Raw genomic sequence first — 27,809 nt, 5'->3', positions numbered from 1 at the left:
TTGAGCAGAACACACTTGACCAACATCTCTCTCCTCTCTCTCCCCCAACTTCTCCATTGCCTCCCTGACGGTCTCTGGCTCTTCAGGGCGAGTGCGGGGAGCTGGCACAGATGGCACCGGACTGGTGTCACGCTCTTCAGCACGCCTGCGCTGCAGAATACTCCTCGCCAAAGTCATTCTCCGATATCCCTCCTCACACTGCTCCATCGACTCCCAGGCGGGCTCTGACTCTCTCCTTGGCTCGGCCAACCACCCCTCGTGCCCCCCCCCCCCCCAAAAATCTTGGGGTTTCTGTGGCCGTGGTCCCCGGTGTCGTCGCTGTCCTTCCTGAGTCCTCTGCGACTCCTGCCAAGGAAGGGTCTCGTGTCCTCCCATGATCTCTCCCCAGGTCCAACTCACTTTTCCCTCCGTTGCACGCTGCTTGGTCCTTGTGTGGTGGGATATTCTGTCACGCTCGTAGAAATGGTCGGACCAAGGCGCAGCGTGATTTGAGTTCCACATCTTTTATTTCTGTGAAACTTAAACAAAACAATAAACAAACTACTACAAACGTGAAAGCCGTAGTGCACAAAACACTAACACAAACAATATCCCACAACCCAGGTGGGAACAATGGAGAACTTAAGTATGATCCCCAATTAGAGACAACGATCAGCTGCCTCTAATTGGAAACCATACCAAGAGCACCAACATAGAAATTAAGAGACTAGAACACCCCCTAGTCATGCCCTGACCGACAACACCATAGAGAACCAAGGGCTCTCTATGGTCAGGGCGTTACAATGGTCTAAACCAGCGATCTGTATACTGACTAATTTGACCAATTGTTTCAATCAAGAGTGGAGCACATTAGTGTAGGCATAAGTTAAAATGCATGAACAACTGGAATGTTCATGAAACCATATTCATTTAAAAGCCACGTGTCTGTATGTACTGTACATATACAATCTTGTACCTTAAAGATATTCCACTTAACGCTCCTGACTAGACTTACTCCCAATGGCACCATTAATTGGCCATTCACAGGTGTTGCAGGGTGATAGTATGGCATGCATTGTAGTGCAATGTCATTCACCTATGCAGTCTGGCTTTCTGGTGCATTAAATGCTCTAGTCAAAGTGGTAATTCCACATAATCAAGAATGCACAATGCCATTTACAGGCTTCTCCAAGTGTAGGCAAAAAAAAGGGACTTAAAAGCACTCTGCTGGATGTGGGTGCGACCAGGAGCAGATACCAGGGTGTGGTAACCATCTCTAACTGGTCACTGCTCCTTTAATCCCCCCACCTCCCCCACCTCCCCCTCAACCCCAAATTCATGTGATAACACTGGCTGTCCAATGGCACGGTGGCAGCATCAGATTTTCGGTGGGTTGTTGGTGACCTGGTCAATCCAGCGCAGGAACCTGCTGACCCGCGTGTACACCCCGGGGAAAGAGGGGTCACCACAGCCATGGCCCCAGGAGATGATCCCCGTCAGCACCCAGCGCCCACCCTCCCCCTGACATACTAGGGGACCACCACTGTCACCCTGGCAACTGTCCACACGCCGACGGTCCGACAGGCTGCCCGCACACAGCATGCGGCTGGTGTAGCGCTCGCCGTATCGCTTCTTACACTTCCAGGTGGGCAGCAGGGGAACCCAGGCCTGCAGCAGAGTACGGGAGTACTCTGAGTCTGAGAAAAAGAGAGAGAATGAGAAAGTGAGTGATGAACAGAGAGATAAGAGTGAGACGGCCAAAATAAATGGAAATGTTCTGTCATATAAATATTGAGCAAAGAACAGATCAAATGGCTGATTCCAATGTAAACACATAGGGAACTCTCCGCAACAGAGAGGCTCATGGTCAGTACCTGTGATGCCCCACCCTGTGATGACACAGGCGGCCGGCCTCTTGCCCCACTTGTTGCCAGGTGCAGGGAGGCAGGCTGAGTTGGTATGAGGGTTGAAGGCCACACAGTTGCCCTCGGTGCCCTTCAGCCTGAGTAGGGCGATATCATACTCCGAGCCCTGGCTGTGGTACTTCCTGTGGATGACGATGAGCTCTGGGGACAGGCTGCGCTCAAAGTCATCCCTCTCCTCCGTGTGGTAGTCACCCAGTCGCAGCACATAGCGAGATGGGTCCCTGCCAAACCTAGGAAAGAGGGAGAGAACAGAGTGAGGAAAAAAAGAAAAGGTAAGAGAGGGAATTAAGGTCTGAGGAAGTTAAGCCAAGCTGAAAAGAGGACTTGATTATCTCCTGCCAAGAAAAACACATTTGAATTGAAAAGATCAAGGCAGTGACTCAAATACAAGTATCACTTATAAGTGGCATGATATCAATCTCTTATTAATAATATTTGATAAATGATTGACATAGATCAAGTATTTGATCAAATGTATATATTACTGTATGCTACACTTTTAATTTTTTATAATGTGGTCACTGCAATTCCATCATTGGGCACTAGATGTCTTTGTGGCCCACCTCTTGAAGCAGTGTGCAGCAGTCAGGACCCAGCAGGAGTTGATGAGCGTGGCTCCACACAGTGGATGGTTCCCTTTGGACTGGGACTTAAGCCACAGAGACACCTGCCAAGGCCAGTCCCCCCTACCACACCCAGGGGAGGAGAGAGAACATTAGTAGAAATAGATCATGGTTGATTTGATGTTATGATTTCACTTGTGTATGTGTTTGCATATATCTATGCAGTCATACGGTAATAGAACCGCTGAGAATCTGTGTGTGTATGTGTGTGTGTGTGTGTGTGTGTGTGTGTGTGTGTGTGTGTGTGTGTGTGTGTGTGTGTGTGTGTGTGTACTGTACTTTACTATTTATATTTTTGACTACCGGTACTTCAACTTTTACTTCACTACATTCCTAAAGAAAATAATGTACTTTTTACTACATACATTTTCCCTGACACCCAAAAGTACTCGTTACATTTTGAATGTTTAGCAGGATATGAACATGGTCCAATTCACACACTTATCAAGAGAACATCCCTGATCGTCCCTACTGGCTCTGTGTGGCCCTGGCTATCCGTAAATGTAAAAAATGAAAATAATGAATTTGAAACGATTTATACTTTTACTTTTGATACTTAAGTATATTTTAGCAATTACATTTACTTTTGATACTTAAGTATATTTAAAACCAAATTGTTTTTTACTTTTACTCAAGTAGTATTTTACTGGGTAACTTTCACTTTTACTTGAGTTATTAAGGTATCTTTACTTTTACTCAAGTATGACCATTTGGGTACTTTTTCCACCAGCGTACCTGATTGACTTGTCCCCACCAATAATCCTTCTCCTGCGTCGCTGTGTGTTTGGCCTCATGCCACAGGTCTGCGTTATTATGGCGCCGTCCCCCACCGGTTCGGGGACGTAGTCACAGATGACCCCTGCATCCTCACTATGCCGGCAGTCATGGGCATCTTCTCCCTCGGCCGGACACTCCCCCAGGGACGTCTCAGCCCCTGTGCACCTAACATTGTCCAGGTGGATGAGGCCCTGGCCCTCTCCAAAATAGGCCATGGAGCGAGCCTTGGACACCCCACTGAAGAAGAGACACAGGGAAGGTGAATCTCAATATTCCAAAGTGGCCCTGTCTCCTGAATGGCAGTTAAACCTCTTGAGGATACCCTAGGATAGGGGGCGCCACAGCGCATTTTGAAAAAAAATCGTTCCCATTTTCAACGGCCTACTAATCAAACTCAGAAGCTAGGGCATGCATATACTTATTATATATGGATAGAAAACACCCTAAAGTTTCTAAAACTGTTTGAATGGTGTCTGTGAGTATAACAGAACTCAAATGGCAGTCAAAACCCCGAGACCGATTGAAACAGGAAGTGGAATTCAGAATTGTGGACTCGACTTCTCATCTTTCCCTATAAATCACACCGTTAACCATGGTTCAGTGAGCACTTCCTATTGCTTCCACTAGATGTCGCCAGTCTTTTCACAGTGGTTTGAGCCTTATACAGTCGAAACTCAGTGAATGAGACTCATTGGAAATTGGTCACAGGGGATGGGCCATCACCATTATGACGCCGGCGGCCATGTCTACCCCCACCTTTGGAAACGGTTTTAAAGGCAATGAAATCATCCCCCTCGAATCTTATTGGCTCTCTTGGTGTTACAGGCCCTGAAGATTAATGTTTTACAACGTTTGACATGTTTGAACGAACCTACAGGCGGGAGAATCTAATTTTATCCGGAACTTCAGCCCTGCGCTTGGAGAGAGCCCTAGGACGCGCTACCAACAGCAGGCTAATGGAACGTGAAGTATGGACTTTTTAGACCGAAAATACATCTGTTGTGGACCTGGGATGCTTTCTGATGAAGACAACTAAAGGTAGGCGATTATTGACAATATTATACAAGATGAGATGTGACATGCGATTGTTCCAAGATGGCGCCGAGCTCTGTATATTAGCTCATTTTCTGAGTATCGCATCTCCTTTTATCGCAAAGTGTGATTACCCAGTAAAGTTAATTTAAAATCTGGTATGACAGGTGTTCTCAAGATTGACAATATAAATTTAAAAAATCGTTATCGGATAGTAATTTAGGGAATTGTAGCATTGTTTACCGGGACGCATTTGAGGGGAAATTATTTAGTCAACGTCAGACGCCGATGTAAAATGCTGTTTTTATATATAAATATGACCTTTATTGAACAAAAGAATGCATGCATTGTATAACATGATGTCCTAGGTGTGTCATCTGATGAAGTTTGTAAAAGGTTAGTGCTGCATTTAGCTGTTTTTTGGTTATATGTGATGCAAGTGGTTGGTCGGAAAATGGCTCTGTTGCTGCTTTTTACGATGGACTCATCTAACATAATCTAATGATTTGCTTTTCCTGTAAAACCTTTTTGAAATCGGACGACGTGGGTCGATTCAGGAGAGGTGTATCTATAAAAAAAAAAAATTGCCGATATGATTTTTCGCTGGATTTTGATCCCGCTGACGGGATGAGACGCTGAAGAGGTTTTAAAGGAAATCACATACTTGGCAGTGAAATATGAAGTATTCTGCAAATGAGGGAAAGGATATATGATACAATGGCAAACATGAAAGAGAGAATCCATATTTACACAAATCCCAGCTGCCTGCAGACCACTGCAGCGTTGATGTCATTCCAGCCGTCATCGCACACGCTCCCCCATTGGCCATTCAAAAACACCTCCACACGCCCCTCCTTCCGGCTCTCTCCAGCAACCAGTCGCACCAGAGGGCCTGAGGCCAGAACAGAGAACCACAATAAACCGCAATATATTACCATAATAACAATATTGAATTTGACTTTTCTTTGCAATATTCACCAGATAAGATAGACATCTAACTAAGATATGTTGATAGCAATTCTGATTTGAGGTCTTATGAGGTCTCAGTGGGTACAGTGAGTACAGTGGGTACAGTGAGTACAGTGGGTACAGTGAGTACAGTTGGTACAGTGAGTACAGTGAGGCCTACCTGTGATGTGTGGCAGCCCTGGCATCTCGTTGGTTTCACCTCCCCTCTCACAGCGCACCCCTACGTCCTCGCTGTGGGAGCAGTCGTGGCGTCCCCACTCGGCGTGCCCGCAGGCCAGCAGGGTGCCCTCTGAGCCCTTGCACTGCACCTCATCCAGCAGGATTAGCCCTGTACCCTCCCCGTACAGCCCGTCTGACGCCACCTCTGCACGCCCTCTGCTGGACCAAACACGCCATTACTGCAGTATCCCTACAATATTACTACAGTTAAACCTAATTCACGTTCCCAATACATTGTATTTGTACATACAAGGACCCCTGTAGACCGACCTGAAGCCCAGCTGTCTACAGACCACTTCTGCGTGGTGCTCAGTCCAGTTGTCATCACACACCGTACCCCAGTCCCCAGAGTGGTACACCTCCAGACGACCTTCCCAGGGACTGTCAGACCCCACCAGCCGCACCACACCATCTGCAACACGGTGTGTGTATGAGACAGTGTGTATGTATTTTCCATACAAATATGTGTATGTTCACAAAGCGTTCCTGTCCTGACTCCTGACCTGTATATGGGTTACAGGACACACCAGCATCCTCCATGTGGTCACAGTTGTGTTGTTGCCAGTTGTTGTGGGGACACTCCTCCAGGGAAAGCTCGTTGCCTGTACACTGCAACCTGTCAAGGAAGATGGGTCCAGAGCCCTGACCAAAGTGGGCCCACGTCCACGCTTTCGGTACCCCCCTGAGTGGACACACACACACACACACACACACACACACACACACACACACACACACACACACACACACACACACACACACACACACAGGCATACACAATGACCATATATGGACATGTAATATATGGCAACCACTCAAGGGTCATCCTGATGTACACATATAAAATGCATTCCCACCAAGTAAACAGGCCTTACACGTACTGTACAGAGCACACACACATGCACTTACACAGCAGAGAAACACATATACACGACACAAAAAACACTCACACACACCAAATATAGTTATGGAGAGATAAATGATTCATGATCTGAAATGAGTCCTGGGACAGATCCACTTTCTTTGTTTATCCACTCTTTGTGTGTGTGTGTGTGTGTGTGTGTGTGTGTGTGTGTGTGTGTGTGTGTGTGTGTGTGTGTGTGTGTGTGTGTGTGTGTGTGTGTGTGTGTGTGTGTGTGTGTGTGTACATGTGTACATGTGTATACATGTGTGTCTGAGCAAAGAGAATTCCCCAGTGGCTTGCTTTGCAGGCCCTTATTTGTCAGAAGCCAGGTGAAATGCTAAGAGTGGCGATGACGTCTGAATAATCTGGATGAACTGGCACCTCTCCTCCAGCAGAGCAACAACCCCAAACACTGTAGGCCATCAAAAATGCATGCCTTCCGTTCATCTATATTGATATAGTTCACTCAGTGGGAATGTAGCAGTGTAAAAAGGCTATCCTAGTAGGAGTGCATCCATCTCTGTGGAGAGCAGAGAGCTTTGGTTGGTGGGTAACTTCAAGCCTGGGAACCATTGCTGTTTGCTACCACTGATAGGGTTTAACCTTTAGTTTTTACCTACATATGTACTAGATGACATTTAGTGGAGAGAATCACATTCAAAACCCATGTGCTGCATGTCAAGCACCATCCTCCAAGCAACTAGCCATCGGAATCCCAGTGCTGCTCACCCAAGGCCCAACTGCCGACAGACAACTTCAGCATCGATGTCATCCCACTGGTCATCACAGATGGTGCCCCACCTCCCATCATGGTACACCTCCACACGACCCTCAAAGTCCTCCAGGCCACCTACCAACCTCAAGGGGGCGCCATTGCCTGAAAAAGACAGCAGAAATCAAATAAAGTCCAAGTTTACTGGTCACATTACTCACGTACACAGATTTGCAGGTGTTATAGCAGGTGAAGCTAAATTCTTGGGTTTCTAGCTCCAACAGTGCAGTAGAATGTCTTGTGTTACTAGCTCCAGCAGGGCAGTAGAATGTCTTGCAAATACAATACAAATACACAAATAATCAAAAAATCTAAACAAGAAATCAAGAAATGACAGAACAAGTCCAATTACCAATCCAGAGTAGATATATTAGAGTGAGCATGGGACAGAATCCAGAATATGAATACGCGGTGTGTATAGACATTATGTAAATTGGAAAGAAATGGTATGTACAGTAGTAGGTATATTAGGATGAGCTATGTCAATAATACAGTATATACATGTACAGTAAGTAGACAACAGTATATAAACAGAATGTGTGGTGACTAGCATTCAATAACACGATATACATGGGGAAATAGTCTCAAGGTGCAGGGCAGAGTACCGGGCAGGTAACTGGCTAACTGGCTAACAGTCTGATGGCCTGGAGATAGAAGCTGTTTTTCAGTCTCTTTGTCCCGCTTTTGATGCACCTGTACCGTCACTACAATCAATGATAGCAGAGTGAACAGACCATAGCTCGGCTGGCTGAGATCCTTGATGATCATCTTGGCCTTCCTTTTACACTGTCAAAATGCCCTGAAGGGTAGGCAGCGTGCCCCTGGTGTTGTGTTGGGCTGACCGCACCACCCTCTGGAGAGCCATGTGGTTAGGGTGGCGCAGTTGCCCTACCAGGCCGTGATGCAGCCCGACAGAATGCTCTCAATGGTGCTGTAAAAGATTCTGAGGGTCTAAGGGGCCATGCTGAATTTCTTTAGCCGCCTGAGGTTATAGAGGGGCTGTTTTGCCTTCTTCACCATGGTGTCGGTGTGGTGGGACCATTTCAGGTCCTCAGTGAGGTGCACACCTAGGAACTGGAAGCTTTAAACCTTCTCCACTAAGGCCCTGTCGATGTGGATGGGGATGTTTTCCCTCTTCTGTCTCCTGTAGTTCACGATCAGCTCCATCGTTCTTCTTGTCCAGGTGGGATAGGGCGGTTTGCAGTGCAACAGCAATTGTGTCGTCTGTGGATCTTTTGGGGCGGTATGCAAATTGGAGTGGGTCTAGCGTGTCAGGAAAGGTGGAGGTGATATGGTCCTTGACTGGTCTCTCAAAGTACTTCATGATAACAGAGGTGAGTGCTACGGGGCGATAGTCATTTAGTTCAGTGACCTTAGCTTGCTTGGGTACAGGAACAATGGTGGACATCTAGAAGCAAGTGGGGACAACAGACTGCGATAGGGAGAGATTGAATATGTCCGTAAATACTCCAGCCTGCTGGTCTGCGCATGCACTGAGGACGCGGCTTGGTATGCCATCCGGGCCGGCAGCCTTGTGATGGTTAACACGCTTGAAAATCCCATCATATCGACTACAGAGATCAGGAGCTCGCAGTCCTCGTGAGCATCAGAAGCCCACAATGGCGGTTCTGTGTTGTTTTCCTCAAAGCAGGCAAAGAATGTGTTAAGTTTGTCTGGGAGTGAGGTGTCGGTGTCACTGACGTGGCTCTTAATAGTCAGTGATTATCTGAAGTCCCTGCCATATGCGTCTCGTATCTGAGCCATTTAATTACGACTCCACTTTGTCGCTGTAATGTCTTTTTGCCTCTTTGATTGACTTACAGTGCATTTAGAAAGTATTCACACCCCTCGACTTTTTCCACATTTTGTTGTGTTAATAGGTTGTATTAAAAATTGGATTTCATTGTAATTTTTTTGTCAACGATCTACATAAAATACTCTGTAATATCAAAGTGGAAGCGAAATTCACACATTTGTAAAAACTTTTTAAAATAATATGAAAAATAAAACACTGATATATCTTGATTACATATATCTTGATTACAAGTATTAAACCCCCTGAGTCAATACATGTTAGAATCACCTTTGGCACCGATTACAGCTGTGAGTCTTTCTGGTTAATTCTCTAAGAGCTTTGCACACCTGAATTGTACAATATTTGCACATTATTCTTTAAAAAAGTCTTCAAGCTCTGTCAAGTTAGTTGTTGATCCTTGTTACAGCCATTTTCACATAATGGCATAGATTTTCAAGCCAATTTAAGTTAAAACTGTATCTAGGCCACTCATCAACATTCAATTTCGACTTGGTATGCAACTCCAGTGTTTGGCCTTGTGTTTTAGGTTATTGTCCTGCTGAAAGGTGAATTTGTCTCTCAGTGTCTGTTGGAAAGCAAACTGAGCCAGGTTTTCCTCTAGGATTTTGCCTGTGGTTACCTCTATTCCATTATTATGATTTTAGATTTTTGGGATTGTTGTTGTAATCTTTTTCCCGTTTTCTCCCCAAATTCGTGATTATGATCTTGTCTCATCGCTGCAACTCCCCAACGGGATCGGGAGAGGCGAAGGTCGAGTCATGCGTCTTCCGAAACATGACCCGCCAAGCCGCGCTTCTTAACACCTGCTCGCTTAACTCGGAAGCCAGCTGCACCAATGTGTCGGAGGAAACACTGTTCAACTGACGACCGAAATCAGCCTGCAGGCGCCCGGCCCACCACAAGGAGTCACTAGAGCACGAAAAACCAAGTAAAGCCCCACGACCAAACCCTCCCCTAACCCGGACGATGCTGGGCCAATTGTGCGACACCCTTTTTTATTTATTTATTTATTTATTTATTTATTTATTTCACCTTTATTTAACCAGGTAGGCAAGTTGAGAACAAGTTCTCATTTACAATTGCGACCTGGCCAAGATAAAGCAAAGCAGTTCGACAACATACAACAACACAGAGTTACACATGGAGTAAAACAAACATACAGTCAATAATACAGTAGAAAAATAAGTCTATATACAATGTGAGCGAATGAGGTGAGATAAGGGAGGTAAAGGCAAAAAAGGCCATGGTGGCAAAGTAAATACAATATAGCAAGTAAAACACTGGAATGGTAGATTTGTAGTAGAGGAAAGTGCAAAGTAGAAATAAATAATGGGGTGCAAAGGAGCAAAATAAATAAAATAAATAAATACAGTAGGGGAAGAGGAAGTTGTTTGGGCTAAATTATAGATGGGCTATGTACAGGTGCAGTGATCTGTGAGCTGCTCTGACAGCTGGTGCTTAAAGCTAGTGAGGGAGATAAGTGTTTCCAGTTTTAGAGATTTTTGTAGTTCGTTCCAGTCATTGGCAGCAGAGAACTGGAAGGAGACGGCCAAAGGAGGAATTGGCTTTGGGGGTGACCAGAGAGATATACCTGCTGGAGCGCGTGCAACAGGTGGGTGCTGCTATGGTGACCAGTGAGCGGAGATAAGGGGGGACTTTACCTAGCAGGGTCTTGTAGATGACCTGGAGCCAGTGGGTTTGGCGACGATTATGAAGCGAAGGCCAGCCAACAAGAGCGTACAGGTCGCAGTGGTGGGTAGTATATGGGGCTTTGGTGACAAAACGGGTGGCACTGTGATAGACTGCATCCAGTTTGTTGAGTAGGGTATTGGAGGCTATTTTGTAAATGACATCGCCGAAGTCGAGGATCGGTAGGATGGTTAGTTTTACGAGGGTATGTTTGGCAGCATGAGTGAAGGATGCTTTGTTGCGAAATAGGAAGCCAATTCTAGATTTAACTTTGGATTGGAGATGTTTGATGTGAGTCTGGAAGGAGAGTTTACAGTCTAACCAGACACCTAGGTATTTGTAGTTGTCCACATATTCTAAGTCAGAACCGTCCAGAGTAGTGATGCTGGACAGGCGGGCAGGTGCAGGCAGCGATCGGTTGAAGAGCATGCACTTAGTTTTACTTGGATACACCATCCAAAGTGTAATTAATAACTTCACAATTTTCAAAGGGATATTCAATGTCTGCTTTTTTATTTTACTCATCTACCAATAGGTGCCCTTCTTTGTGAGGCATTTCAAAACCTTCCTGGTGTTTGTGGTTGAATCTGTGTTTGACATTCACTGCTCGACTGAGGGACCTTACAGATAATTGTATGTGTGGGGTACAGAGATGAGGTAGTCATTAAAAAATCATGTTAAACCCTATTATTGCACACAGAGTGAGTCCATGCAACTTATTATGTGACTTGTTAAGCACATTTTTACTCCTGAACGTATTTAGGCTTGCCATAACAAAGGCCTTGAATACAAAGGGCTTGAATACTTTTTGACTCGAGACATTTCAGCTTTTCATTTTTATTAATTTGTAAACATTTCTAAAAACATATTTCCACTTTGATATTATGGGGTATTGTGTGCAGGCCAGTGACACAAAATCAAAATGTAATCAATTTTAAATTCAGGGTGTAACAACAAAATGTGGAAAAAGTCAAGGGGTGTGAATAATTTCTGAAGGCACTGTATGGAGGTCATAGCTGGTCTGTTAGTACTCATCCATGTTCCCAGTCACCTTACCGTAGTTAAATGCGGTGGCTCACGCAGTTACTAGGCAGAACATGTTGGCATCATGTTACAATAGAAACAACTGTTCTTCTCAGTTATCGACTTATGGATCTCTTGGTCTCCTTGATGAATGCAAATGTAAATAACTTCTTGCCCAGTGCCATGATAAATAAAGCAATCCAAACCACAGAACTGTTGGAGTGCAATGACCCCTAACCATAGAGTTTGGTTCAAAGCTCCGGCATGTCATGCAGGGAGAAGGAAAGAGGGGTAGATGAGTTATGCAATCTGAATATGTGAGCTGCCCTGACAGAGAAGTTGAGGAGGTGGGGGTTGTTTGGGGTAGGGGGGTCAGAAGGGGGGTGCATGTGTGCCCTGTGGGACCCCTCCCACCTCCCTGGCAGGGCCTCAGGACTCTCAGATAACTTTCTCCTCCTAAAGTTTCAGACTGAATAATTCCCTGCACTGCACTAAATATACTGAGTGTACAAAACATGCTCTTTCCATGACCAACTGACCAGGTGAATCCAGATGAAAGCTGTCACTTGTTAAATCCACTTCAATCAGTGTAGATGAAGGGGAGGAGACAAGTTAAAGAAGGCTTTTTAAGCCTTGAGACAATTGAGACATGGATTGTGTATGTGTACCATTCAGAGGGTGAATGGACAAGACAAAATATTTAAGTGCCTTTGAACAGGGTACGGTAGTAGGTACCAGGCGCACCGGTTTGTGTCATGAACTGCAACGCTGCTGGGTTTTTCACGCTCAACAGTTTCCTGTGTGTATCAAGAATGGTCCACCACCCAAAGAACATCCAGCCAACTTGACACAACTGTGCGAAGCACTGGAGTCAACATGGGCCAGCATCCCTGTGGAACACTTTCGACACCTTGTAGAGTCCACACCCTGACGAATTGAGGCTGTTCTGAGGGCAAAAAGGGATGCAACTCAATATTAGGAAGGTGTTCTTAATGTTTTGTACACTCAATGTATATAGCCTCTACTCCTCTGGGCATTCCCTTCTATACCCTCATTCTAACACACCACTGTTGTTGTTCCCTCTGCCCCTTTGGGACTCTCTGACACAAGTGCTGCATAAGCCGCGAGGGCGTACTGGCAGGCTCAGAGAGCTCTAAAAGCTATGTGAATGACTAGACAGGCAACATCAGCTCCCTCTTGGCTGTGCTGCTCAGAAGAAACTGCTCTTGTTCTAGCTTTGCAGTGTTTGTGTTTTGGAGATGAGTATTGGGCCAGAGAATCTTAGCCATGAATCTCACCCTCTGGCCCACGCAGCTCTGACTAAGGTGGGAGAAGAACACTGGAGCTCTAAGAAAGAGGGAACAGTCTCTCTCTGTCCCTGTCTCACTCAACTGAAGGGGAAGTGGCTCTTTGCTGCTTTAGTACCTCTACATGTGTAATATGCCTAGCAATACAGTATGTACTATATTTATATGTGTAGCAACTGTGATAAATCTCCACTACTTATACCCAAGGCTGTTTTGAAATCTCCAACACCCTCACCTTCAGGTGCAGCACACACCACCCCCGCTTCGTTGCCATGGTTACAGTCGCTAGTGACAAACTTCCGACTCCTGCAGTCCAGCAGAGAGTTTTCGTTGCCACGGCAGCCAAGGCGTTCATAGTGGAAGAGTCCAGAGCCGGGCCCGAAATAGGAGTGCTGGAGGGCTGTGCCGATCTCACTGCAGACAGAAAGACAGGATGGACGGAGAGAGAAAGATAGATGGACAGTCAGGAGTGGAGAGAATGATGTGACATACACACCCACACACACACAGCTATAAAACTATCTCAGTAGCTCTCACCCCAGTCCAAGCTGTTTGCAGATCACACTGGCATCGCGGTCGGTCCAGTGTGTATCACATACCGCCCCCCACTGGCCATTTAGGTATACCTCCAGACGCCCGCTCTGAGGGGAGGACCCACCTACCAACCTGGCAGCTCCTGGAGAGGAGGGAGAGGAGAGAGAAGAGAGGGCATTAAGGTATGGTACAGCACCAGAGATTGTGAAATCATTTGAAATGACAGGTGGAACATCTCTCTCTCACACCCATCAGAAACAGACAGACAGACAGATTGCTCCCTCGTTAATCATAAATCCAACAGGTGTGATTATCTCAGGATAATTGCATAGAACACTTACATATTTCAACCTGGCAGGCACGCACCCGAAAAACAGACATGGGCACGCACGCGTTCACACACATACACGTTAACTGATAGAAAGCTTGGGAGAGCTAGACAGAGACAGACTGATAATGACAGCAAATACAGATGTAGCTAAACAGATTTCAAAACGAGGGTATTGCCTCTGGCACTACATACAAGCAAGGTTCTGACAGGCCAGTAAAAAGAGAGACGGTTGTCTAACGGACAGGCAGGGTTACACTCCCATTGGGGGGCGGGAGTCACAGAGAGAACAATATCAGCTGCCTGATGGATAGGTGGAAAACACCGTGGGAGGAGCTTACTGACAGACTGGAAAACAGACAGGATATATTGGGGCGTAGACAGATTGAGAAACAAAAACCATATAGGCAAGAAACACAGATAGACATAGACAGACATAGACAGACAGGCACATAGGTTGCCTAGACACATAGAGACATAGATTTCCTGCCAGAGCAATATGATCACCCCAAAAACACTGCAAAAATACAAAGATACCTAGTGATTACTTTTTGGTCACTTTGGAATTCATACACCACTAAAAATAATCTGGTTCCAGGTAGTTACCCAGCAGTACTGATTCCCTTGAAGTAAGTATTAGTCGGTAAATCCTCACCCTGATGGCAGTCGCAGTAGGCCCAGCCGATGGCTCCAGAGCTCTGGCGGAAGAAGCACCAGGGGTTGGATTCACGGTCGGGGTTGCGGCAGTAGCTGTGGTCGCCCAGCCCCCGGCTCGGGTACTGCAGGACGTAGTCTGGGAACTCTGTCCACTTTAAGCAGGGCGAACCAGAGTCAGTCTGAGACACGGAGCCATTATAGTAACCCAGCTCAGTGAAGCCCTCTGAACAGGACAGAGGAGCTAGGGAGACAGAGTCACATTCAGATACAATACTATAGGTTAATCAATGGATGAGCTTCTTAACACAGTATAGCAATAATTATTTTTGTGAGACGAAGTGGGGGGGGTAAAGCTGAGTTTTAAAATGAAGTCACAATAAGCCAGGCAAGGTTTAAAAAGATGTCCTCTCCTTTGTCTCTCTCTTTTGTTTCCGATCCTCAGAGGTATAGAAGTGAGTCACCTGACTGGTCAGACTGACAGCCCGGTGCTGCAGTGCAGGGGCCAGAGTATTTGTGTAGGTCTGCTTTGCTGAGTCACAGAGCGTGGCGGGCTACCTTCAGACAACCTGAAAACCTGAGCCCTTACTACAGCCCATCTGTGTCTGTGTATGCTTGTGTGTCTGTATCGCTTAGGAATTGTCCTTGAAATGCACCCTAGGCATACATGTCTTAAAATTATATTAAACATTAAAATCCTTCATGATTATTTTCTCAATGCTGTTGAAAGGATAGTTTGATCAGAGCATAGACACTGTATACCACTTTGGAGTGGACGACAATTCCTCAAGAGGGGTGGATGCTTGTCTTGAGAATCCAGTGCATTAGCCATGAGTTCCTACAGGGCTTACTGGGAAACTGAAACTCACTGCAACGCAATCCTCTGAATATTCGGGCCTTTTTAATTCCAGAATCATTCGACTGGGTCTACAATTGCTGCAGCTCTATCCTCTAATTGCCTTTGTGAAGACATGAGCTGGGATTGTAATGGGAAACCTGAGCTCAGGGACTCAGTTTTACAAACTAATCTATACAGGTTAAAGAGCCTCTGGGACCACCTATAAAGCTGACCCATCACATTAAATAGGAGTGGGACATTAAACACAAGCATACATTCATCTGGTCCACAGATTGAGTTTTAAAGAGGGGAGGGTCTGTGGTTTAATGACAACCAGAGCCAGGGTGAGCCCTGAACCTGGTCCATAAACCCATGTATTTCCAATGGATCAATGTCTGGTAATACATCATGCAAAAAATGGAGACAATTTATTGAATTAGTCAGTTAAAGAAAATCCAGGAAAAAATATGTCTCCAACTTAATTTTGAGTTCCTTTCCACGGCTCTGAGCATCGCGTGTTTAATCCCAGTGCTAGGCACTCGTTATGTAATTTTAGATTTTCTGTTTGAGCCCCATCCTTAACCCTAAATTTAACCACTCAGAATGAATGCCTAAACATAAGTAATAATCTATAGATGGCACCACACTCCATAATAAAAAGGGCAACACACTCCATAATCTATGTTGCCTGCATGTATGGCAAATGTCTCCATTTGCCATGGATGTTACGTTGACTAATTATCAGTCCCTTTTCAAGGGGCTATGTATGGGCGGAACTGCCTTATAATCACTCTTTAGTAGTAGCTAATATTCACCTTTAGGTCCATGCTTCCTGTGATGTGTAACTGATATGGCAGTACCTCAGGCCATGGTGTGTGCGTACTGTAAATGATATGAAGGAGAGACGCGCTAACATCCCTCTGGAGCCAGGTGTTAAACCCTGAGGAGAGTGGAGGGAAGTGGATATGGACACTGGGGTCCGGCCAGGGAAGGAAGACACCCTCATCACGTACCTAAACTCCTCCTCCTGAACTCTCTAAACCAGTGGATTAGGGGCCGCAAGTCCTTTCAGTTGTCGTTGGGCAAACATTCACACCTGTGAGCGATCGCTCGCAAATCTACACCCGCCCAGCGTGTGGTCTAACCCCTGTCTGTGTTTGTTTGAGGGACAGCCAGTTAGCGTTCACACAGGCTTAGTGACTTAGTTAAGACCAACCAAATCCCGCTGCTGTGTAGTGAAAGCTACAACTGAAAGCCAGCAGAATATGCTGGTTTTGGTGTTAGCAGTTCATACTGCAAGGAAAGACCTAGTTAAGCTGCAGCTGGCCAGGAACAGAGCGGCACGTCTTGCTCTTCATTGTAACCAGAGGGCTGATATAAATACTATGCATGCCAGTCTATCTTGGCTAAAAGTTGAGTAGAGACTGACTGCATCACTTCTTATTTTCATTAGAAACATTGATGTGTTGAAAATCTCAAATTGTTTGCATAGTCAATTTACACACAGCTCTGAGACACACACGTACCCCAACAGACATGCCACCAGGGGTCTTTTCACAGTCCCCAAATCCAGAACAAATTCAAGAAAGCGTACAGTATTATATAGAGCCATTATTGCACAAAACTCCGTTCCATCTCATATTGCTCAAATGAACAGCAAACCTGGTTTAAAAAACAAGACAAAGCAACACCTCACGGCACAATGCCTCTGCCCTATTTGACCTAGATAGTTTGTGTGAATGTATTGATATGTAGACTACGTGTGCCTTTTTAAATTGATGTAGTTCTGTCCTTGAGATGTTCTTGTCTATTAATGTCCTGTATTATGCCATGTTTTGTGTGGACCCCAGGAAGAGTAGCTGCTGCTTTCGCAACAGCTAATAGGGATCCTAATAAAATATCAAAATACCAAATACCAGCAGTGAGAGACAAGACTGGAGAGAGTATCCAAAGATTGATGCCTGAGAGAGAAGACATCTTGAAGGAGGAATACTCTGCTCAATTGCAGATTGACGTCTTGCCCCAAATCCTGGTCACTTTATGTAGATCTGAAAGGATTGGCTAGGTACAAATGTAGGGTCTTAATTTCATAACCATGTTGCAGAAGAACATTCCTGCATGCAGGAAACAGAACATTTAAAACTTTTACTGTATTTGAGGTTTAAAAAGTATTCTGAAGTTTGTAATTTCAGACTTGATTTTCCCTTACGAAAAATGTATCAACCCCTATAAAAATGTCCATCAATTATAATCCACATTTCCTGTTGCTGCAGGATTATTTTCCTGCTGTTGAAAACTGGCTCAAATTAAGATCCGACATCTGTATGAGCAATACGGTAATAGCTCCACCTTGCTCTTTGATAGACTAGATAGATAGACCAGATAGAATAGTTTTGAATGTGCATTTTTCTAAACACCTATCCAATCTTTTCAGATGTCAGCAGTGTCTAAGGGTTGGAGTCTGTCTTTGTCAAGATGGATCACAGAGGTAGAATGAGAGATTTGTTGGGGTCAATGAGTGCTGGAAGAGTCAAGTTTCAAGTTTCTTTTAATGTCACATGCACAAGTACAGTGAAATGCATTAACCCCAACAATGCTGTAATTAATAACAAAGTAATACAAAAAATAACAAGGTAGAACAAAAACACGCAATATCTAAAAAACTAGAACTAATAAGAACACAATAAAGTAAGTAAGCATTATATATACAGAGTCAGTTCAGGTACCATACCTACAATGTGCAAAGACACTGGATCGATAGAGGTAGATATGTACAGTACAGGGGTTAGGTGACTAGGCATCAATATATATGATAAACAGAGTAGCAGAAACATAGATGATGATTGTATGTGAGTGGGTGTTGTGTAGAGCCTTCCTCTGACACTGCCTAATATAGAGGTCATGGATGGCAGGGAGCTTGGCCCCAGTGATGTACTGGGCTGTGCTGGGCTGTCCACACCGGTCTCAGGCGCAGTTTGTCTTCTAAGCCCTCCTATGCTGTCAACATCATGGCAGGTACCATTGAATAATACCAAGTGTGACTGACAGTTATTTGTCCCAACTCCCAGTCTAAATGACTCCCCAGAAAGCAAAGCCAAAACGTCCTTTCCTCTCAGAGGCTGTGCTTTTCTTTCCTCTTCAACTAAACTGTGTTCTCATTTTTCAATTTGTATCTGCCATTCCCTAAGGCATTGAATATTTTAGAAAGTAAATATGGTTTTGAGACACTGAGATGTGTGAGATGTTTTTATGTACTAAGCTGATCCTAAATCCTTCTGAGTCACCACTATCTGTGATGGTGTTTCTTCTCAGCACATGTCTCAATCTCACAATGATTCCACCTCATCCAGCTTCCCTGCCTGGCATATTGACAGGAGAAACATATTTGATAGAGTTCACACAGTGAGAGGGTGCCAGACACAGAAAGGTTATTAGGAAAGGTTACCGGAACACACTGATCCTTAAACACACACACGCACGCGCCACACAAACAGACACACGCTCACACACAGATTCAAACACACACATGGACAAGCTTACGCTGCAGACACAAACACGAACACACAAAACCCCAAAGACAAATCAAAAGATCACCAGCACGTCAAAGCAGACGTGCTGTATCGAATGTGTATGTGTATGGATAACCTCAGTTCCCATGCAGAGGAGCTGAGTGAGTATATGAATGCATGCATTGAGCGCAAGAAACTAAGTATGCACGTGGGTGTCATAAAAATGTTCCACTGTCCATCCTAGTTTTAATAAGCTCTAAAGTCTCTTAGCATAGCTCAAATTCTATCCCTGATGGGTGTCTATAGTTGAGCCACAAATGGAAACAACCATCTATAATACCCAGACTGGAACTCCCGTTGACACCCCATAACATAACAGTAACTTCAGCGAAGACAAGAACCAGACATGCAGTATCTGGTTGATGGAAAGTGGGAGTCTTTATCAGAGATGATGTCAGGGCTCTAAAAGCAGGGCCTTGTTTAAATCAGGGCCACTCGCATTTCCATAAGTGAAAGCCTGAACATGAGGCAATCTGGTAGGAATCTCATTCTGTCTGAGCATGAACTAGGAGTCTAAGGCGTGGGATGGGTAAAGGGGGGGTTGGTAGGGTTGGATAAGATATTAGCATCGCGCCCGAGGGATCCAAAGGACTGGACCTGCCTGGGCATGGAGGGTGTGGTGATGGTTCAAAGACTAATTGGTATATGAGATGAAATGTTGTATCTATCATCCCAACTCTTTCATCTAATAACCATCCATTTCCATGTACATGCTAAAATTCATATCACATTACAAGCTGAACGAGAGATCAAGTGTTCCCTTCATCAACTCAGCAATACTGAGCACTGTGTGATTTTGCCTATTTCTTAGCTGCAGGGATCCGGCTTGGATGAATCCCTAACCTTCAAAAAGGAGAACTCTTTTTTTTCTAGGAAAAAGCAGCTTGCATTTTCAAAGCTGTTTGGTGCTAATACCAAAGCTGGTTATGAGTCTTTTGGCTGTGGATAAGACGTTTTTGAAATGAGGTTAAAGAGAGCGAGAGCGAGAGCAAGAGATGTTGAACGTTGCCTAACTATCGTCCCATCCTTCAGGGGCCCAATCAGAATCACCATCTGATTATGAGCAGTGCTGGTGACAAAGGACTCGGTAATAACGGCTTTAGCAGAGGAAGGGGGCATTTTTGATTAAGGGCTTTTTCAAGCTTTTAATCTGAATTGGTGACATTTTGCTGAAACAACACACCCCCATCTCACATCCACACCCCACATCATCCCACTAAGTATGTACATTTAAGCTATTCATTTAATGCTGCTTAGTTGTTTATCCATGTCCTTAGATGATTTGGAAGAATCAAAATGATGGACGGATGAAATCAAGACCTATTAGAAATAAGAGGAACAGGAAAAGCGGTGTCTACCTGCACTCTGCAGAGTATTTAGGTAGGTGTCTTGAGAGATGACCTGCAAAAAAACAAGACAACAGAATATGAGGCTTCAGGCCTATGCCACTTAGAGAAAGTGTCCCACATTAGCTTATGGATGCTTGTTCATAAGTAGCCCCTTATGTCCTGTAAGTAGCCTTGCGGATTGTTTGAAGCTTTCATACCCAACAACTTATTATCTCTCTCTCACTGTTGTATTATATTGTATTGTAGCCTACTTGTAGTCATGTGATATTACTTTATCATGCTATTCTGTGGATCAGTGAAAATAGTTTTAACATTGTGTTAACCATGTTTATCTCTCTTCTCTTCTGCTATATTTTCAATTACTTCGTCACCACTGAGGCTGGGAACAGGAGGCATAGTTTAGAATGTATATGCAGAATGCAATAAAATGATTGCGGGGTTAAGTTAAGGGGTGCTACTTTAAGGCACCATTATCACAACGGAGGCCACTGAAATCAATACTGTCACGCATGGGAAACAGCACGCGGTGACGCAATGTCTGGGACCAGGTCTACTTTCGGTATAGCATAGTCTGCACATTAGTCAGTTGAACTCTAATAATTGCATCTGTCAATCTAATGGAGACGGGGGCAGCTGGGGTAATGCCTGAAGCATCCTGCAACTTAACGTCAGGAAAAACGTGCCGCTTGCAGACATCTAAAGCACAAATTTATAATGAGACACAGCTCACTAGAAAAAATAGCTTTGAGCAATATTCTTTGGGGAAAGGGACAAGGGGCTGTAGTTCCCTAGCCTATTGGGTAACACTTTATAATAACATTAATAAGACTGAATAAACTATTTATAAATAGTAGCCTATACACATTATTCATAAATACGTATTTCAATATTTCTAAACATCTATAAACATGCATACAGTTCACAAGCATTTATAACTTATAATAATTTGTAAAGCATTTATAGTATGTAATATTCATGAGGCTTATTCATTTAAGACTTATTCATAAGACTGATGCATAAAGAGCAAGCGATTAGTAGTCTACAATTGTTGTATTTTACTCCATTGTTTGTGCTTTTGTTATCACTTGATGTATAGCTTGTAACCATGCCTTACAAAAATGTAACATTGCTCTCAAGGAATGTCATTGGCTATGTACATCAATTGCTATTTGCAAGTGAGTATGAAGATATCATTGGATGCATTTGCTCCATTGTTTACACTTTTATTGGTGGCTCACTCTTGCACACCTCAGACTGTAAAACGCATGAGATAACTCACCAGTGTGTTGTGAACAGCATTAGCGTGAGCCGGCTTCAAATAAAAGTCACCCATTGAAACTGATGCAAACTGATACAAATAGAGTAATCATGCAACAATTGGACAAGATAATGCTAAACAAGGTTGGAATGTTTAAAAAGAAATCTGTTGTAATCGCACTGTGGATGTATTTGAATTCAGAATTGCATTGGGGGCATACCTACAGTGCATTCGAAAAGTATTCAGAGCCCTTTACTTTTTCCACATTTGTTACATTATAGCCTTATTCTTAAATGGATTAAATAAAAAATGTTCCTCATCAATCTACACACAATACCCCAGAATGGCCTTGGTCAGGGAGGTGACCAAAAACCCGATGGTCACTGACAGAGCTCCAGAGTTCCTCTGTGGAGATGGGAGAACTATCCAGAAGGACAACCATCCCTGCAGCACTGGATCAATCAGGCCTTTATGATAGAGTGGCCAGACGGAAGCCACTCCTCAGTAAAAGGCACATGACAGCTCGCTTGGAGTTTGCCAAAAGGCACCTACAGAACTCTCAGACCATGAGAAACAAGATTCTCTGGCCTAATGAAACCAAGATTGATCTCTTTGGCCTGAATGCCAAGCGTCAAGTCTGGAGGAAACCTGGCACCATCCCTACGGTGAAGCATGGTGGTTGCAGCATCATGCTGTGGGGATGTTTTTCAGCGGCAGAGAGACTAGTCAGGATTGAGGGAAAGATGAACGGAGCAAAGTACAGAGAGATCCTTGACGAAAACCTGCTCCAGAGCACTCAGGATCTCAGACTGGGGCGAAGGTTCACCTTCCAACAAGACAACGACCCTAAGCACACAGCCAAGACAACGCAGGAGTAGCTTCGGGATAAGTCTCTGAACGTCATTGAGTGGCCCAGCCAGAGACGGACTTGAACCCGATCGAACATCTCTGGAGAGACCTGAAAATAGCTGTGCAGCGACGCTCCCCATCCAACATGACAGAGCTTAAGAGGATCTGCAGAGAAGAATGAGAGAAACTTCCCAAATACAGGTGTGTCCAGCTTGTAGCGTCATACCCAAGAAGACTCGGGGCTGTAATCACTGCCAAAGGTGCATCAACAAAGTACTGAGTTAAGGGTCTGAAAACTTGTGTAAATGTGATATTTCATTTATTTATACATTTGCACAATTTTATTAAAAACAGTTTTTGCTTAGTCATTATGGGGCATTATGTGTTTATTGATGAGGGAAAAAAACAATGAATACATTTTCGAATAAGGCTGGAATGTAACAAAATGTGGAAACAGTCAAGTGATCTGAATAAATTCCGAATGCACTGCTATATGCACTGTACAGCCTAACCTATGGATTGTGCACCCATGAAATGGGGTATCAGCCAACTCAGTGTTGATCACGCTAATGTAGATCACTCCCTACTGACGTATGACTTGTGCAAGGGATGGGGCGGTTTGACAAAAAGATCTCTCACTATCAAATCTAATCGCCTGCAGATGACAAAAAAATGGGGTCCTATTCAACCAAATGTACAGACTATCGTTTTCTTTATTAATTGATAGGCGCGCTAACTTTGCGCATATAGGACACACAGTCAGCCTTCAGAAATAGACGGAAGGTTAATAATTTATTTATATATACACAGTACCAGTCAAAAGCTTGGACACACCTACACATTCATGGGTTTTTCTTTATTTGTACTATTTTCTACATTGTATAATAATAGTGAAGACATCAAAACTATTAAATAACACATATGGAATCATGTAGTAACCAAAAAAGTGTTAAACAAATTAAAATACACTACCGTTGAAAAGTTTGAGATCACTTTGAAATGTCCTTGTTTTTGAAAGAAAAGCTAATTTTTTGTTCATTAAAATAACATCAAATTGATCAGAAATATAGTGTAGACTGAGCAAGAGGACAAGTACATTAGAGTGTCTAGTTTGAGAAACAGACGCCTCACAAGTCCTCAACTGGCAGCTTCATTAAATAGTACTCACAAAACACCAGTCTCAACGTCAACAGTGAAGTGGCGACTCCAGGATGCAGGTCTTCTAGGCAGAGTTCCTCTGTCCAGTGTCTGTGTTCTTTTGCCCATCTTAATCTTTTATTTTTATTGGACAGTCTGAGATATGGCTTTTTCTTTGCAACTCTGGTTAGAAGACCTGCATCCTGAAGTCACCTCTTCACTGTTGACGTTGAGACTGGTGTTTTGCGGGTACTATTTAATGAAGCTGCCAGTTGAGGACTTGTGAGGTGTCTGTTTGCTCAAATATGCAAAGAGAAATGACAGTCTTGAATGTCAGTCAATCCAGAACATTTCAAGAACTTTTAAACTTTATTCAAATGCAGTCGCAAAAACCATCAAGCGCTATGCTGAAACTGGCTCTCATGAGGACCGCCACAGTAAAGGAAGACCCAGAGTTACCTCTGCTGCAGAGGATAAGTTCATTAGAGTTACCAGCCTCAGATTGCAGCCCAAATAAATGCTTCACAGAGTTCACGTAACAGACACGCCTCAACATCAACTGTTCAGAGGAGACTGCGTGATTCAGGCCTTCATGGTCGAATTGCTGCAAAGAAACCACTACTAAAGGACACCAATAATAAGAAGAGACTTGCTTGGACCAAGAAACATGAGCAATGGAAATTAGACCGGTGGAAATCTGTCCTTTGGTCTGAGTCCAGATTTTTGGTTCCAACCACTGTGTCTTTGTGAGACGCAGAGTAGGTGAATGGACGATCTCTGCATGTTTGGTTCCCAGCGTGAAGCATGGACAGTCAGTGATTTATTTAGAATTCAAGGCACACTTAACCAGCATGGCTACCACAGCATTCTGCAGCAATACACCATCTCATCTGGTTTGTGCTTAGTGGGACAATCATTTGTTTTTCCACAGGACAATGACCCAAAACACACCTCCAGGCTGTGTAAGGGCTATTTGACCAAGAAGGAGAGTGATGGTGCTGCATCAGATGACCTGGCCTCCACAATCACCTGACCTCAACACAATTGAGATGGTTGGGATGAGTTGGATGGCAGAGTGAAGGAAAAGCAGCAAACAAGTGCACAGCATATGTGGGAACTCCTTCAAGACTGTTGGAAAAGCATTCCTCATGAAGCTGTCATCAAAGCAAAGGGTGGCTACTTTGAATAATCTCAAATATAAACTAGATTTTGATTTGTTTAAAACCTGTTAGGGCTAGGGGGTAGTATTGACACGGCTGGATAAAAAACATACCCGATTTAATCTGGTTACCACTCCTACCCAGTAACTAGAATATGCATATACTTATTACATATGGATAGAAAACACCCTAAAGTTTCTAAAACTGTTTGAATGGTGTCTGTGAGTATAACAGAACTCAAATGGCAGGTCAAAACCTGAGAGATTCCTTTACAGGAAGTGGCCTGTCTGACCATTTCTGGAACTTCTTTGCCATCTCTATCTTTTACTAAGGATCTCTGCTCTAACGTGACACTTCCTACATCGTCCATAGGCGCTCAGAGCCCGGGAAAAACCTGAATGTCGTCATTGCAGCCCCAGGCTGAAACACATTATCGCCTTTCTCAAGTGGCCGATCAAGGGACTCTGGGCTTAGGCGCATGACCTGACTGCCCCCGTCTTTGTGATTTTTTCCTCTGTTTGCCGAAAAGGAGATTCCCGGTCGGAATATTATCGCTTTTCTACGAGAAAAATGGCATAAAAATTGATTTTAAACAGCGGTTGACATGCTTCGAAGTACGGTAATGGAATATTTAGAATTTTTTTGTCACGAATTGCGCCATGCGCACGACCCTTCTTTACCATTTCGGATAGTGTCTGGAACGCACGAACAAAACGCCGCTATTCGGATATAACGATGGATTATTTTGGACCAAACCAACATTTGTTATTGAAGTAGCAGTCCTGGGAGTGCATTCTGACGAAGACAACAAAAGGTAATCAAACTTTTATAATAGTAAATATGATTATGGTGAGTGCTAAACTTGCCGGGTGTCTAAATAGCTAGCCCGTGATGCCTGGGCTATGTACTTAGAATATTGCAAAATGTGCTTTCACCAAAAAGCTATTTTAAAATCGGACATATCGAGTGCATAGAGGAGGTCTGTATCTATAATTCTTAAAATAATTGTTATGCTTTTTGTGAACGTTTATCGTGAGTAATTTAGTAAAATGTTAGCGAATTCCCCGGAAGTTTGCGGGGGTATGCTAGTTCTGAACGTCACATGCTAATGTAAAAAGCTGGTTTTTGATATAAATATGAACTTGATTGAACAAAACATGCATGTATTGTATAACATAATGTCCTAGGGTTGTCATCTGATGAAGATCATCAAAGGTTAGTGCTGCATTTAGCTGTCTTCTGGGTTTTTGTGACATTATATGCTAGCTTGAAAAATGGGTGTCTGATTATTTCTGGCTTGGTACTCTGCTGACATAATCTAATGTTTTGCTTTCGTTGTAAAGCCTTTTTGAAATCGGACAGTGTGGTTAGATTAACGAGAGTCTTGTCTTTAAATAGCTGTAAAATAGTCATATGTTTGAGAAATTAAAGTAATAGGATTTTTAAGGTTTTGAAAATCGCGCCACAGGCTTCAAGTGGCTGTTACGTAGGTGGGACGAATTCGTCCCGCCTAGCCCAGAGATTAACACTTTTTTGGTTACTACATGGTTCCATATGTGTTATTTCATAGGTTTGATGTCTTCACTATTATTCTACACGGTAGAAAATAGTAAAAATTAAAGAAAAACCCTTAAATGAGTAGGTGTGTCCAAACTTTTGATGAGTACTGCATATATATTTATACTAGGGTGGGCTTATACAGCCTTATGTTAAAAACAAGCCAAGTACAATTGCTGAGAATAATGGTCTGTCCAAAGTATTTCCTTCAACGGGCAATGAAACAAACGGATAGGGGTAGGTAGGCTATAATTGCTGGCGCTCAAGTTTTCTTGGGATCTAATACCTTAGTGAAATTAAAATGTAGCCTATAGGGCACGATACAATCATTGGAATGAAAATAAAAGCTTAATAATGATGCATTGCAGCAGTAGGTCTAATATGATATTCAGGTGAAAATTCAAGTGAATATGTTTAACCTCGGAATTCGGGTTTACTGGCACACAGGAAATTGCCACGCACAGCATCGATATTGCCATTCGCGTAAGTGTATATTGGCTACGCATAACTAATAAACTACCCGAAGTCTATTGCCTACACATTTGAATGACTGTAAATCGTAAGGAATTTGGTTAGGTTATCTATGGGTCACCTGTGTTTACCTTTCTGTTGTAAATGAATAGCCGTTCCAAACAGAAACGCAGTGATAATGAAAGAAAAAGCAGGCACATACCTCTCCAGAAACTGAGATCAGAAAACACCATGCAATTGACAGAGAGAAGAGTCCCTTTAAAGCTTCCTTGTCCATCATCCTTTTATATGTGTCATTGCCCGCGCCTTGAGCAGATTTCACCCATATCCAACGCAAAAAGTCAGCCTACAAGTGCAAGCGACACTGACCAGGATAAAGAGAGCCCGATACCGACCGTCCAAAGTTAGGCGAGGCACGGGACAATGAGCCGATGTGGTTGTTTTTTCTGTGTCTGGAAAAAGATACAAAAATAATCGAAACTCCTATGTGACATTACACACCCTGTGGTACCAGCTGTGCTTCAAGCATAGACTATAGCTTAAACGACTACCCCCTTCGTGAGGAAGTGTCACTGAAAGCAGACACCGGTGAGAGAAACACACTCTCTCGCCTTCAGTGCGATGCACATATGCCAAGTCGAGAATAAACACACACAGCGAGCTCAACACTGTCTAGTTGCATTTCACTGGCGTAATGGGGCGTCGCTGTGCGCAGAGGTAAGTTAGTGAAGGGTTTTAGGTTTTATAAAGGAATATGCGATTGAGCTGAGTAGGCCCCTAACTGCATATTGCTGTGGGATTTTGAAGCCAAAATATACCGGAATTTTATGACAAATGTTCCACCTGGATTTGATGTGCACGGTGAATTCAACCCACATCACCAAAACCAAAAAACATTAAATTAGCCCTACGCATCTCCAGAACATGCTTTCAAGGCATGGGCAGTTAAAACAACTCAATTATCAATTAAATGCATATTGCCTTACAGTAATGAGACCTAAACACATTCTCTAACATAAATCAATGTTGCATCCTCATTTAGGCAAGGTTTTGGTAGGTTAGTGCTATCC

The 27,809-nt window shown here is 43.8% G+C and overlaps 1 protein-coding gene across 2 annotated transcripts; it reads right to left on the bottom strand.

The window, feature by feature from the left end:
- Window positions 1-487: 487 nt before the first annotated feature.
- On the bottom strand, window positions 488-27,367 carry si:ch211-51a6.2 (neurotrypsin). 2 transcript variants are annotated; one of them, XM_045700776.1, is made up of 14 exons: window positions 26,942-27,367; window positions 20,317-20,359; window positions 14,553-14,795; window positions 13,573-13,711; window positions 13,271-13,449; window positions 7,158-7,305; window positions 6,028-6,206; window positions 5,795-5,936; window positions 5,466-5,683; window positions 5,087-5,228; window positions 3,263-3,541; window positions 2,468-2,590; window positions 1,854-2,134; window positions 488-1,676 (listed from the first exon to the last, which is right to left on the bottom strand). In XM_045700776.1, exons 1-14 carry the CDS (start codon window positions 27,017-27,019, stop codon window positions 1,357-1,359), a joined length of 2,514 nt encoding a protein of 837 aa, XP_045556732.1. In that variant the 5' UTR covers window positions 27,020-27,367; the 3' UTR covers window positions 488-1,356. The 2 variants fall into 2 exon arrangements, with proteins under 2 accessions (XP_045556732.1, XP_014010013.1); XM_014154538.1 differs by having other exon boundaries at window positions 5,466-5,680.
- Between the last annotated feature and the right edge of the window lie 442 nt (window positions 27,368-27,809).

This window comes from Salmo salar, chromosome ssa18 (assembly GCF_905237065.1).
Source record: "Salmo salar chromosome ssa18, Ssal_v3.1, whole genome shotgun sequence".
NCBI lineage: Eukaryota > Metazoa > Chordata > Actinopteri > Salmoniformes > Salmonidae > Salmo > Salmo salar.
This window is presented reverse-complemented; position numbering and strand designations above follow the sequence as displayed.